The sequence below is a fragment of the Petromyzon marinus genome, chromosome 26 (assembly GCF_048934315.1).
Source record: "Petromyzon marinus isolate PM22_M1 ecotype Great Lakes invasive population chromosome 26, UKy_Petmar_22M1.pri1.0, whole genome shotgun sequence".
NCBI lineage: Eukaryota > Metazoa > Chordata > Hyperoartia > Petromyzontiformes > Petromyzontidae > Petromyzon > Petromyzon marinus.
Window position 1 is genome coordinate 9,350,383 of NC_133692.1, and position 14,489 is coordinate 9,364,871.

A 14,489-nucleotide genomic window follows, 5' to 3' on the forward strand; every position below is an offset into this window, starting at 1 on the left:
GCGTTATTTATAAATGTGTCGTAACCCTCCACCACCATTCTGGCGAATTGCCCGATGATGCTGGATGTAATTACCAGCGAAACGTCGTACTCAAACTGTAAATGTTGTGGATGCTAAAGTAGTGAACTATTTGTCTTTTGTCAACGTGACACTTTTTTGCTGATTGGCCGTGTCGGGTGGTGGAGGGTTACGACACATTTATAAATAACGCGATCTAACCCAAAAACCTTTATTATGATGTTCCATCGTTTGAAGTTGTTCACCACATTCACACTGCAGAGGGTCCTTGGGTCTCCACTTACAGTCCACTGATAATGATGGACTGCAACTTACCCATCGTTTCCAACAGTAGCGTCCTGATTATGGCTGTCTGTGTAACAGTTCTCAGTCTAACCCAATCCTGAATCAATGTCAACAATCACACTCAACATATTCAAGATCGTCCATGATCTCTTCCCTACCTATCTCTGCTTATTTTACTTTACTCTCCTCCATGCACTCTCTACTCCAGCAACCAATGCTTTCTGCTACAAGCCCCAGTCGACCTATGCTCAGTCGGAGGACACTCATTGTCCTCTGCAGTCCCCATCGTCTGGAACTCCTTTCTCCCATCGCTCATTGGACCTTCTGACTCTTTCCCCCCCCCCACCCCCCACCTCTCTCTCTTTGATGATCTTCTTCTAAGCTAGTGCACATCGTGGCGACACAAGACGTGCTCAATTACAAATTGTTTCGCGTGCGCTGATTGCGCACAGCGCAACGCGGAACGTCACCCCAACTTTTAACGGCCGCGTGCTTTCAGTCCCACAGGTGTCTTCCCGATGGCGCGGACGCTCCTTTAGGAAGCCCCCACCGCGGGAAGGAGACCCCCATCCCACCCCACAGAATTCTCGTCAACCACCGGGGCGCGACCGAGCCGACCGGCCCAGAGGTCCCGTCCCCCAGAGACGTGGGGCACCCAAGACAGAGGAGACTCGAGTCGACACCCCGCCCGGCTCACGCCACGCCACCCCCGAAACGAGCCATGAGATCGTCGGAAAGCCTCCTCCCCCCCAACTGCTCCTCCCCGACGCTCCTTCCACTCGGCAACTCGTCGGGCTTCGACCAAGACGCGGACGACCACGACGACCTGCTGGTGACGTCCATCATGTGCGCTGTCATGTCGCTGATGTTCGTCGTCGGCGTGGCGGGCAATGTGTACACGCTCGTGGTCATGTGCCAGTCGATGCGCTCGTCCGCCTCCATGTACGTGTACATCGTGAACCTGGCGCTGGCCGATCTGCTCTACCTCTCCTCCATCCCGTTCGTGGTGTGCACGAGCTTCGCCAAGGACTGGTACTTTGGCGACGTGGGCTGCCGCGTGGTGTTCAGCCTCGACCTGCTCACGATGCACGCGAGCATCTTCATCCTGGCCGTGATGAGCACGGAGCGCTACGTGGCGGTGGTGCGCCCCCTCGACACGGTCCGCCGCTCGCGCAGCTATCGCAAGGCGCTGGCGCTCGCCGTGTGGGTCGTCTCGCTGCTGCTCGCGCTGCCCATGATCCTCATGGTGGAGCTGTGCAGAGTCAACAAGACCAACGGCGAGGTGCACTACCTGTGCGCGCCCTCGTGGCGCATGAGCTCCCTCAAGGTCTACCTGACCGTGCTGTTCGTCACCAGCATCCTGGCCCCGGGCCTCATCATCGGCTCGCTGTACGTGCGGCTCGCGCGCACCTACTGGCTCTCACAGACCTCCGCCATGGCCACCAAGGACACCAAACGCTCGCCCAACCAGAAGGTGCTCTACCTCATCTTCAGCATCGTGCTCGCCTTCTGGGCCTGCTTCCTGCCGTTCTGGACCTGGCAGCTGGTGAGTGTCTACCACCCGGGTGTGGCCCAATGGAGCGAGGCGTTTGTCAACTACATGAACATCGTGGCCACGTGCCTCACCTACAGCAACAGCTGCATCAACCCGTTCCTCTACACGCTGCTCACCAAGAACTACCAGGAGTATCTGCGCAACAAGCACGGACGCGCCGCGACCACCGCCGGCGGCGTTGGGGTCTGGGCCGCGACCGGCGCCGGCTCGGGGGTCGTCCCCGCGTGCGGGGCCCAGGGATCGGAGCGACGGCATTGGCGGTCGGGGCGCACGCATGGCGCCTCGCAGCGCTCCATCTCGTCCGTCAGCCAGCCCTTCACCGAGACCATGATGGTCACGGGGCTGCGCGAGCACCACGAGCCGGCCGTGTAGACAGGAGGGAGAGAGGGAGAGAGAGAGAGCGGGGTGCCGTAGATGTGCGGCTGTGGGGAGCTCTGGGTGAGAGGATGAAGGGCTGCGGTGTAGCCACAGTAAAACGATAGATATTCGTTTTGTGGAAGGGCTCCTAATAATGTGTTGAGGGCCTGCGTTGTGTGATATTGATGGCTGTGGATTATTTTTCGAATCGAGAACCGCGCGCACAAAAACGTCGCAACCGATTGCTAATGTTCACTGAACGTCATCGTTGGTTATGCACGTCCAAAAACAGCAAACAACTGTTAGCAGAGACTCGAACTGATGCTGCAGGCCGTCATCGCGAAGGGATAAAGCAGAGGGTGACGCGTTCCAGATTTTTGTAGCGCGGAGAGGCAAGGCACTTTGCGTGGCCGCAGGGTCAGCCCCGAAACGAATTTCTCGCGGCGAGATGGAGAGCGGCCGATGTACACGGTGGCGTCGACAGACGCGTGGGTTATTGTGAACGACTCGGGAAGAGCTTGAAGAGTGAGTTGAGTGTAAGTTACCGATGGAAGGCAGCCGAGCGATGACGACGAGAAAGAGAGAGAGAGAGAAACAAGAGAAGCAGAGGCATACGGAAACACATGCATCATCAAAAAAACCTAAATAGGATTTCACTTCTGAGAACCGTTTCCCAATATTTCTAGCGACAGGCCCTGAAGGCTGCGATTATGGGGCAGCCCATGACGATGCTGTGGAACAGCTCCGTGTGTTAAGGTCACGGTCTGATAGACGAATCATCAAACATGTCACACCGAGTTCCTCCTGCTTCTTACGCTGGCAAGAAACTCAGTAGAGTTACTGCCATCTGCATGTATGATGATGCATCGATGCATCATCATATATGCGTGAAACTTGCATCGAATCATGCATGCGAGCTTCGATTAAAAAAAAAAGGTATGAATACTAAGCGTATAATTGGTTCAGGTAAATCCTGGGGCCAGCTGAGGCTTTACCTTCAGAACCTTTGCAAAAAAACTGAATTTTTTTTTCAACTGAATTGCAATCCTGAATTGTGAAAAGTCATCAAATCTTTATTTTGCTCACTGCAAACTCAAAACACATGTACACTCTCACCAGAGTGAATATCAGCAAAAATAAGTCCCAGATAATAATCTTGAGTAATGAATGCCCAAATGTTTTTCTACGTGAAGGTTCAGATGGGTTTCGCCTCTGGTGGCTGTGAATTGTGGTGACCAGATTGCTTTAAACCACGAATGGCATTGCTTGACGACACTAACCAGGTAAAGGTGCAGCTCTGCAATTGCCTGGTCAAGCCACCGCTGGCACAAGGGCCTCCACGAGTGGGAGTTCTGGAGAGGTGATTTGGCGCATTTTTCCATTCAAGCTAGATATGTTGGGCGAGGTAGGAATTACCCACGCTTTACCCCACCACACCCGATCTGCCGATCGACTGTGGTTGCACTCATTCATACCGCTGGGAGGGGGTGGAGAGCAGAGGCGGTGATGGGGGATTTTATACATTTGTAGTGGGCTAATTCAGAGACACTAGTAGGAGGCACTCTCTCTCGTTTATTCCGGCCTTCACAGCCTTAGGGGATAACTACACACGGGGTCGAGACAGCCAACACGCTGCCAGACCCACAGCTAGAAGAGGGCGAAGATCACGATGACGACGGCATGACGAGTTCCACTCCAGACGGCAGCAGCCCCGACTGTGAGTCGGAGCTCGCCTTTTATCCTCCCCAGCGTGGCCAGGCTCCACCCTCGGCCCCGCGCCCCTCTGGATCCCCCAGAAGGCTCCGTGCCTTGCCCACAGGTCCAACTGGTAGAACGAGCTGCTACCTCCAATCCCATTGGCTACCAATCTCCCAGCGGCACGTGCTAACAGTGACTCATTCAATGTCACTATACACTTGCACCGTTGCTTCAACTGCCGGCCAAAAGAACAAATCAAACTTTTGACCTCTGAACTGTGCTGACCGTTACACCACTGCAGCAGCCCCCACTCACTACCCAGGAAGTGATATTATAAATGATTGGTGGCAATGGGAGACAGATGAAGACCGCCAAAGTGAAATGCTGAATAAAAAAACAAATTGTTTGAGATAAAGTTTTGGAATTCTCGCTGATAAATAGCTGGGTATGCTGAATATAAAACAAGACTCTGGGTCCGATTCACATGGCTGGCGGACATTTCTTTTTATCATAGTATTCGTGTAAACGTGCCAACTACTTTATCGCCATCAAAAATAATGAGGGAAATTTGTTGAGCCAACGCAGATCATCCCTGTGGTCAAGATGAGAATCTGGCCCTAAAAGTAGAAATTGTATATATACAGCATATCGGTACAAAATGATATAAAAACAAGTTTTTAAAAAAGTACATGTTTTCTTTGTACTGTCAGTGGTGCACAATCTGAAATTACAACAACAAAAAAAACTCAGCTCAACTGTCGGTAACACTGCCCGCGAAGAAAAAAATAAAGCGATATAATAGGCGGCGTTTCCGGCAGCGGCCCATTTTCACGGCTAAGCGATGAAGGGCTTTTTTCCTGAATCGTCGCCGATATTACCGAGATCACAGATCGCACAGCTTTCCCTCGCTCAACGCGGTGGTAGTAGATGCGATCCAAACAAAGGGTGCAAAAAGCGAAAACCTCACGCGAGACAGCTGCCACACAGCAGACGCACGATGCTGTCCTCCACGTCCGACCGCATGGCCACGCGTGAGTGAATTCAAATGGCACGGAGGAGCGAATTATAATTACGGGTAGAAATAATTTCGCCCGGCATACGCATGAAATGGCACGAACCGAACCCACATAAAGCGAGGGAAAGCTGTATATATTGCCTCTTTTGGGGGTTTGTAATGACCAAATGCGTTAATTGTTTTTGTATTATTGAAGTGCTCCAAGCAACGTAAGGGGCCTCGGGGGGGGGGGGGGAGGGATAGCTGCTCGGCATTTTCTGAATATTGGGCGGCCAAGCCATATACCGAGCCCTCTCATTTACCTTCAAGGGCCTCCCTGGCTATCTGCCCCCCCCCCTCACCTCCGACCACAACTTGAAAATAGTTTCCACATGCCTGGTCTTTTGTGTAAGCTATCCTACACGTGCTGCGGCATCGTGTATATATGTGTGTGTCATTGGCATTGTGGGATACACCTCCCCATTAAAAACCACAACGCGCTGCGCACACTTTTCGACAACCGTGTAAGTGAATTAACGTGGCTTGCTGAACGTGCAGGACGGTTACAATTCTGCTGTGCTGCTGCTGCATGACTGTCAATAGAACTTAGTGACCTAATAATGTGCAGTAAAAGCCAATGGTGGAGCCCTGCGATTGCTTGCTCTAGCCACTGCTGGATGAAGGACCTCCCCCACTAGACGGAGCTCTCGACTGCAGTCCCGAAATACCCTCGTAAGGACAGCATCGAGTGCCCGGGATGAAAACAAAAATCCTGTCCCAGATTGGTGATCGTTAATCCCTGCGGATAGATTCCACGGTTTAAACACTCTGACATTGTCTGCCTTATCAGGGATACTTCCAGCGGAGGCGCTGCACCTACTTGATCCCGGGCATGTGCTCCCCCACTCCACACCCCTCTCCTTATTGTTTCGAGAAATGTCAGTGCCTCCCACCCCTCCTGTGTAAAAGTAGTCTTTAAATAGTCCCCGGACAATGTGTCATCTGTCACCAATTGATACACCCGCCACGCCAGGCAAATAATAAACATAATGCACGTGTACTTATTACTGTAGCACTTACAGCCTACTACTACAGTGAGGGAAAAAAGTATTTGATCACCTGCTGATTTTGTACGTTTGCCCACTGACAATTAAATGATCAGTCTATAATTTTAATGGTAGGTTTATTTGAACAGTCAGAGACAGAATAACAACAAAACAATCCAGAAAAACGCATGTCAAAAATGTTATAAATTGATTTGGATTTTAATGAGGGAAATAAGTATTTGACCCCCTCTTAATCAGAAAGATTTCTGGCTCCACTCTTAAAGGGAGTGCTCCTAATCTCAGCTTGTTACCTGTATAAAAGACACCTGTCCACAGAAGCAATCAATCAATCAGATTCCAAACTATCCACCATGGCCAAGACCAAAGAGCTCTCCAAGGATGTCAGGGATAAGATTGTAGACCTACACAAGGATGGAATGGGCTACAAGACCATTGCCAAGCAGCTTGGTGAGAAGGTGACAACAGTTGGTGCGATTATTCGCAAATGGAAGAAACACAAAAGAACTGTCAATCTCCCTCGGCCTGGGGCTCCATGCAAGATCTCACCTCGTGGAGTTGCAATGATCATGAGAACGGTAAGGAATCAGCCCAGAACTACACGGGAGGATCTTGTCAATGATCTCAAGGCAGCTGAGACCATAGTCACCAAGAAAACAATTGGTAACACACTACGCCGTGAAGGACTGAAATCCTGCAGCGCCCGCAAGGTCCCCCTACTCAAGAAAGCACATATACATGCCCGTCTGAAGTTTGCCAATGAACATCTGAATGATTCAGAGGACAACTAGGTGAAAGTGTTGTGGTCAGATGAGACCAAAATGGAGCTCTTTGGCATCAACTCAACTCGCCGTGTTTGGAGGAGGAGGAATGCTGCCTATGACCCCAAGAACACCATCCCCACCGTCAAACATGGAGGTGGAAACATGATGCTTTGGGGGTGTTTTTCTGCTAAGGGGACAGGACAACTTCACCGCATCAAAGGGACGATGGACAGGGCCATGCACCGTCAAATCTTGGATGAGAACCTCCTTCCCTCAGCCAGGGCATTGAAAATGGGTCGTGGATGGGTATTCCAGCATGACAATGACCCAAAACACACGGCCAAGGCAACAAAGGAGTGGCTCAAGAAGAAGCACATTAAGGTCCTGGAGTGGCCTAGCCAGTCTCCAGACCTTAATCCCATAGAAAATCTGTGGAGGGAGCTGAAGGTTCGAGTTGCCAAACGTCAGCCTCCAAACCTTAATGACTTGGAGAAGATCTGCAAAGAGGAGTGGGACAAAATCCCTCCTGAGATGTGTGCAAACCTGGTGGCCAACTACAAGAAACATCTGACCTCTGTGATTGCCAACAAGGGTTTTGCCACCAAGTTCTAAGTCATGTTTTGCAGAGGGTTCAAATACTTATTTCCCTCATTAAAATGCAAATCAATTTATAACATTTTTGACATGCGTTTTTCTGGATTTTTGTTGTTATTCTGTCTCTCACTGTTCAAATAAACCTACCATTAAAATTATAGACTGATCATTTTTTTGTCAGTGGGCAAACGTACAAAATCAGCAGGGGATCAAATACTTTTTCCCTCACTGTATGAATCAGCAACCAGCCTACAGCCTACCAGCTCACGTGGCCTGAAGGGCAATGCCACCCACGCCCACAATCTCACCCTGCCACTAGGCAATCATCTGTACATACGAAAGTGCCGCGCCAATTATTGCCGCACTTGTACCTGCTCAGAATGTGGCCGCGTGGCTCAGGTGACTTATATGTGACGTATTAGGGCACTGGGCCTGCACTGCTGAGATCCTGGCTTTGTATTTTGGTAGCCACCTGGGAATAAACTGGGTTCTCAAGTGTAGTGAGTGGCTGGTATTACTCCGATCATCAATGACTCCCCAATAAACTCGCCGAGTTAGAGGGGTTTTTTTGCTCAATTTTGATAAAATTTTTTTTATTTCTATGGGAAGAATGCTTCTAGAGCTTTTGTCAAGGCGAAAAGGTGGTCAAATTTCAAAAGTCATAAATGCTAAATTTATGCAATCAACTGCAAATTGCAGAAATAATCCTCTAACATTTTCATCTGAATTACTAGCATTGAAACGTGCAGATAAATTGATCAATAAGAAGTCTTCTTTGCACTAGATGAATTATGCCAATGTCAAATAAAAAAAATACGGAAGGGACTGCATTGGCAAAAACACAAAAGGACTCGCAGCATCCATCATACACACTGCCTTATTAAAGTAAAACATTTTTTATTTAGACACATAGCATCTTTAAAACATAGCATGCGCGTAATTTCCCCCCCCCCCCCCCCCCAAATAAATATCACTCACGGTTGAATTAAAACCGTGTACGCTGCTTGCTGGCGGATTATTATTAATTGGGGCTATGTTTCGCAGTGGTCCGACACAGCCACCCGCTCTCCGCGCAACAAACACCAAGCGTGACACGGCACCCATACAGACAACCCGCCCTCCCTGCGCCCAGAGGTCCGAGTCCCCTCCATTCATTCGCCTTGTCACATGCAAAGGTTAAACTCGATGTCCCGTGCCTGAAATTAATGACGGTGGGAGTGGTGATCATGAGACCACTGCCACAGGGAAGCTTCACGGCCCCAATTCCAGCTGCACCTGCACGCGTGTGTGTTGTTGGGCTGCATTGCTAGCTCGAGTGCAGCTTTAATTATCAGCATTATGCTCGAATTCTGATCTGTTGTCCAAGAGTACATGTTACTGTAAAGGTCATGTGTTCAATGTGTTACATATATTTCATAGTATAAGTCTGGTCGCCATGGATTCGCAACAAGAGGGCATTGTAAAAATACTGTATGGAGTGTTTTTAATTGTATTTCTCAATTAGGCTAAGCTACTAAAATCCTGGATTTGCATCTGGGTTTCAGTGATTAAACTGGGCCCTCTCCTTTAGACGGGTGATAGTCTCAGCTCGGCTACCAATAACAGCACAAATAAACGGCATCGTATTAAATAAGCCTTTTCACTTATCTCGGCTTATACGAGCTCTTCACGGAATTCAAATGTATCAGTTTTTATTGTCAAGCTCCACCCTTTGCAGGTCGCATCTGCAGTGCGCTCCCAAGTGCAGAAAATTGAGGCCCGGGCACACCACTCGCAGTTGCGATATTTTCAAGTGAAAATTGCTTTTGTCCTCATGGCATGTAGCCAATAGCAAATGTGCAAGATCCAATAATTACCATGTATAGTATCCCACCACGGAACATAACAATTATAATAAACGTCTATTGGGTGATTGGCATGCATGTAACCACTCTTTAAAGGGCAGTTGAAGAAGTGACGTTTAGTGGTGGTGAGAAAAGCCTATTGAAGTAGCTCCTATTAAATAGGTCCTGTGGCATCAGCTTCAGCAGTGAAACGGAAATGTTTTTACTCGGGTGGGAATGATGTATTAAATGAGTGATTAATATACAAAAATATCCACTTCACAATATATTCAGAGAATTAGAGGTATCGGAATAGATCTTTCAAATTAACGTGTACTGTAAAATACTGGAAATTCGTTACTTTTGCAGACACTGGAGACGATACATTCACCGAAATAAAAAAAAGTATACTGTATATTATTCTTGATCCCACCGAATCGCAATCCTGACTTTCGAAAATTCATAGAATCGCATGGAGAGGCAGTGAATATTCCACCCCTAGTTTTTGCAGTTCATATTATTAATCGCAGTATAAAACAAGTATTAATTTACATGCATTCATCAACCCACTGCTGGATGAAGGCTTTCCCATGCTGTGTCGGTCATGGAAGTTCTTTGGTAAGTGTGGGTTGATGAAGAGGGCGGCGTGGGTAGCAGAGGGCCTTGGGAGCTGTCTAGATATTGGTCCCCACTGGTGGCAGCTGTGGCCTAGAATCGAACTTAAGTGTGTGGGTTCATAGCGCCGTGCACGAAGCAGCGTGTCACTGCTGCGCCACTGTAATATCGAGGTGTAAAGCCATCACACGAAGCAATTGGATTTAAGAAAAACACTGCTACTGTTTTTATTGCCAATAACCTCCAATGCCACACTGTATAATGCGCAGTTCATTAGCAGTATACAAAGGTAGCAGACGCATGGACAAGATTAGTGCGGGCACTGCCTTGGGGTGCAGACATCCTAGCTGTCTTCGACAGCTCTGCGAGTCACTGCAAACTTCCCTCTGCTATATTCCCACTTTATTTTGATTCCTCCTCTCATGTTCATGACAAAAAAAAACTCGTGAGGACAGACGGAGACGCCTCGACGTCAAGCGGAAGCCCCCTGTGCACAAGCGGGGGGGGGGGGGGGGATCATGAAATCAGCAAAAGACGTAGAGACACACGGAGTGAGACAGATGCTGGAGAGAGACATGGGCAGAGAGACACAGAGACAGACACTCCCTGCGACGTGGAGAGAGAGAGAGAGACGAATACACAGACGCAAAGATAGAGACGGGCACGTCGGCGGGGAGTGAGAGGCGTGGAGAGAGATAAACACACAGAGACGGACACAGAGACGTGAAGATAGACATGTCAAGGCAAGCAGAGAGCCACAGAGAGGCAGACGTAGTACAGGAACATCAAGCGAGACGCACAGAAAGAGACTAAGCGAAATTAAATTACGGATCCTGCACAAAATAACAGCCCCTGTGACACAACCTCATGCTCTCCGCTCCAATATGAGACGTAAATCACCCTGCATGTCCCTTTGCACAGTGAGATCTCCCCGTACAAACAGCACACGAACGTCTGTCCACTCGTTAAGATGGGAACAGAGGCGTAGCTAGCGAGCGTGCAGGCGGTGCAACTGCGCACCACCGACTGGAAGGGCCCTGGAGCTGGGTCACGAGTTGTCCCACTGCACCCAACAGCTGAAACGAAATGCTGCACGTGTACGGATGCTATTAGAATGCACAATTTTGAACGGGTTACAGCTGTGTTTAATATCTGAAAAATATAATTTCATCTAACAGCCTACTGGTTTCCTCCAGATTAATGTTTCCCAGTAGCATTTGTTAATAATATTAAACACGGTTTGGGGATCAGCGGTGCACTGTGCTGGGCGCGCCCAGCCGCCTCGGTTTGATTTCCGGCTATGGCTGATATCCGATCCAATCCTGCGCACCCTCCACCCCTCCACGTTCTTCATCAGCCCTCTCACTGCTCAGTGCGGTGAAGTATGCCTCCCCCCCCCACCCCCAAAATAATAATACAACCCCCCAATGACCGAGACGGCACGGGGCGACCTTCATCCCGAAGCGCATTGACAAAGGGCTGCGTGTAAAAACAAAGTAACTTCAAAACCAGCTTCGACTTCACTGAGCATCATCGTCAAGGTGTAGCCTTGTAAATAATTGCCGCCTGGGTGATGGGACGTGCGCGTGTAGTCGGACACGAACGTTGTTGTGCCTGGAAATGTAATTTCAGAAACTCAACGGAGGAGCCCAAAAAAGTTTACTGCGCTCCCTCGTGTGGCAAAGAAAATTAACATGATTCAATAAGAAGTCTTATTTATCTTGGGTGATAAAAACAAACAGCCTGTAATGTTATTACATTTTAAGAATATTATTACTACCGCACAAGCACTGGTAATTCTTAAATGTTGTTATGTATTTCGTTACACGTATTTCGTTCCATTTGACAATGACGTGACATTCTGCCATTGAGCAAACCAGACGCATTGGGAATATTACGTTCAATGTTTTTATTGCACGAAACCCCATTGTAAATGCATTTTTCGCGTTGCATCAAAAACTAATGTTATTTCAACGTTACATAATTCACTATGGAGTACATGTATTCACACAACCAATGACAAATCTATCCCTTGTATCATTCATTAATATTTTTTTCATATTTTGCTTGTAGCTCCCTGATATCTTGAGAGCACTGCCGTTAGTGAGCATCTATGAAGACCAGCACTATGCTTGTGCTCCGGTTTTTTTTCCTCCACATTTATAAACGTGCGTTTAGAGTATTCGGCTGCTATAAATTTCAACGTGAAAAGCCACTTCATTGAATGCATGCTGAACTTCTTTCGCACCTTACGTAACCAACCGTGCTAATCGGAGGTGCCACAAATGAGCTATCATTTGTGGCCAGGTCGCTTGTGACAAAAAGCTATATGGATCGGTGGGCCTTACCTGGTAAAATAAAAATAGATTCGTTTTAAATAGTTGAGTGCTGAGTATGACAGGAACCAGACACTACGTGAGCTGGGCCAGCTTTGTCTCTCCGGTGCTGAAGTTCACAATCACGCCAAACACAAAGCCAGTGACTATTTTCGGCTGAATGAACCGATGGGAGAGCCAGAACGGGATTAGATGCCAATAGTAAATGATTGAATTTTGCATCAAGACCAGGAAATTTATCTAGATTGCTGATCATATAGTGCAGAGCATACACCCCCAATAACACTGCTCTCCGGTACACAAGAATGGAGATACAAGCAACGCGATATTATATAAGATGCCAATTTATACGATATATAGCTGGGCATATTCTAAAAATTATTGATCATTTGTCATTCCTTGGGTCGATGAAAGCCTCCCACACACAGTTTTGGTTCGGGGAGTTTTTTTCACCATACTTCACCATGCTGGTAAGTGCGGGTTGATAAAATTGGCCCAGAACTACGTCAGATGCCACTCACCACTGATAGTCTAGTAGCCATGGCCAGGAATCTAATTCGGTAAACCAGTTCATTGGGCACAGCTCCAGCTCCTGTATAAACCCGTCGTGAATGATCCGTTAATAATTGCCATCGGGCCTTTTGGAGGGGCCAAAGCGACCAACTGACTATTCACGTGGGCCTCGCCTTCCCATACACGTTGGCCTGGACGGACACAGATTATGGGCCTTCATGAAAGTGATGTTGGGTAGGTGAAAGTTTAATATATAAATACACAAAAATAACTCTGTAATTTATCGATTCCTGTTATCTGCAATATTATGACTATATATGCACGCTTGATGATGCACGGTATAAAAATTGGTCAAACAACAACAACAAACCCTCGTCACATGACCCTGCGCCGAGGAAAATTGTGACGAGCGTCACAGCTTCGCGTCCCTGTTGCCCAGCACGGTCGGGCACCCCTTGGGCGGGCCCCGGCCTCGTGTAACCGCATCAGGCTCGCTCGGTTTTGGATGACGGCGGTTGCTAACAACTGAGAGTACATTTTGGTGTAAATTTTATTTATTTATTAACAAAGCATGTTCGAGTAGGATGCTTATGGTTACTGGTATCGTTATATGACCAATTGGTATCGTCCATAATAGAGGTTTTTTTGGGGGGGTTAGATCGCGTAAATATATAAATGTGTCATTAAACCCGCCACCACCCGATTCATAAGGGTTGTCACGCAAACAGAACGTGGCCAATTCGTAACTAGTACAGCACACCGGTGTGTTGGAGAGCCAAGCCACAACATTTACAATCTGATTACGACGTTTCGCCAGTAATTGCAACTAGCTTCATCAGGCGACAGCCAGATTTGTGAGTCATCCTGTTTCACATTTATATATCTACGCGATCTAATAAAAAAAACCTGTATTATGGATGATTTTGGTCGCGAAAGCCTACGTGTTAGACCAGTTGGTATCGGCCAACACTCTGTGAGCGCTGGCTATAATTATATTAAGTTTTTGAATGAAGCAAAGGTTCTTAATTGGATGAGACTACGATTCTGTGACAGATGAGAGGTCTGTCTTAAGATGAGAAGATACAAATATCGAATGAGAAAATTATTAGCGAAATCAAATCAAACGGCTGTTATTTTACAACATTGTCACACATACGGCTGAAATTTAATATGATTTTGGCTTCCCACTGTTTTCTACCGCAGAATGAATCAGAATTAAAGCAGAGTTTTTGAAACTAACCAACCAATCAACAATTTTCTGCAAATCTACAAAACTCCAACACGCAGAGCATATAATCTTGTACACACGTGTGTTTTTGCAGTTTTTTAAAATGTGACATTGTGTTGATGGATTTTTTTTCTGCTATTGAAATGTGAAGACTCAGAGTGTCTCCAAATAGATGTCAAGTGGTCTCATACATTTGTTTCGTGAATGTTACAATCCACACTGATATGCGCTTCATTTTTCTAATATTCCAATGCTCTATTGTGTGCATTTTGGTCACGTGAATGCTTAATGAAATACTCCGTGCCTGTGATGTGTTTTTCGGTGTGTCTTTACTGGCGAAGTTTATACTGGTAGGAACCTCCTGGTTACACCAGCCCACAGGGGATTATTGTGTCCGTCCGTCGTGCATCCAAAAATGGGTGGGGAGGGAGGGGCTGGGTGGGGAGGGTGGGGAGGGTGGGGAGGGGCTGGGTGGGGCTGGGTGGGGAGGGTGGGTCTGGGTGGGGAGGGGCTGGTCACCCCGTGGTGCCCTTATAAAACTCAACGTTTCACTTACTCACGCCGGCTTGTGCCCGCCCTCACAGTCGGGCATACTTGCGGAATACACCACGCCGCCGTTGACCCTGACCATTGACCGAGCAACCC

General features: G+C 47.9%; 1 protein-coding gene across 1 annotated transcript in view; it reads left to right on the forward strand.

The window, feature by feature from the left end:
• LOC116946239 (urotensin-2 receptor-like) overlaps positions 1-14,154 on the forward strand; it is a 34,241-nt gene extending 20,087 nt beyond the window's left edge. The window contains exon 2 of the mRNA XM_032961252.2: positions 803-14,154. Coding sequence (XP_032817143.2) covers positions 1,025-2,230 — 1,206 coding nt within the window. The 5' untranslated portion in view covers positions 803-1,024 and the 3' untranslated portion in view covers positions 2,231-14,154. The remainder of the gene's footprint in view (positions 1-802) is intronic.
• The last annotated feature ends 335 nt before the right edge of the window (positions 14,155-14,489 follow it).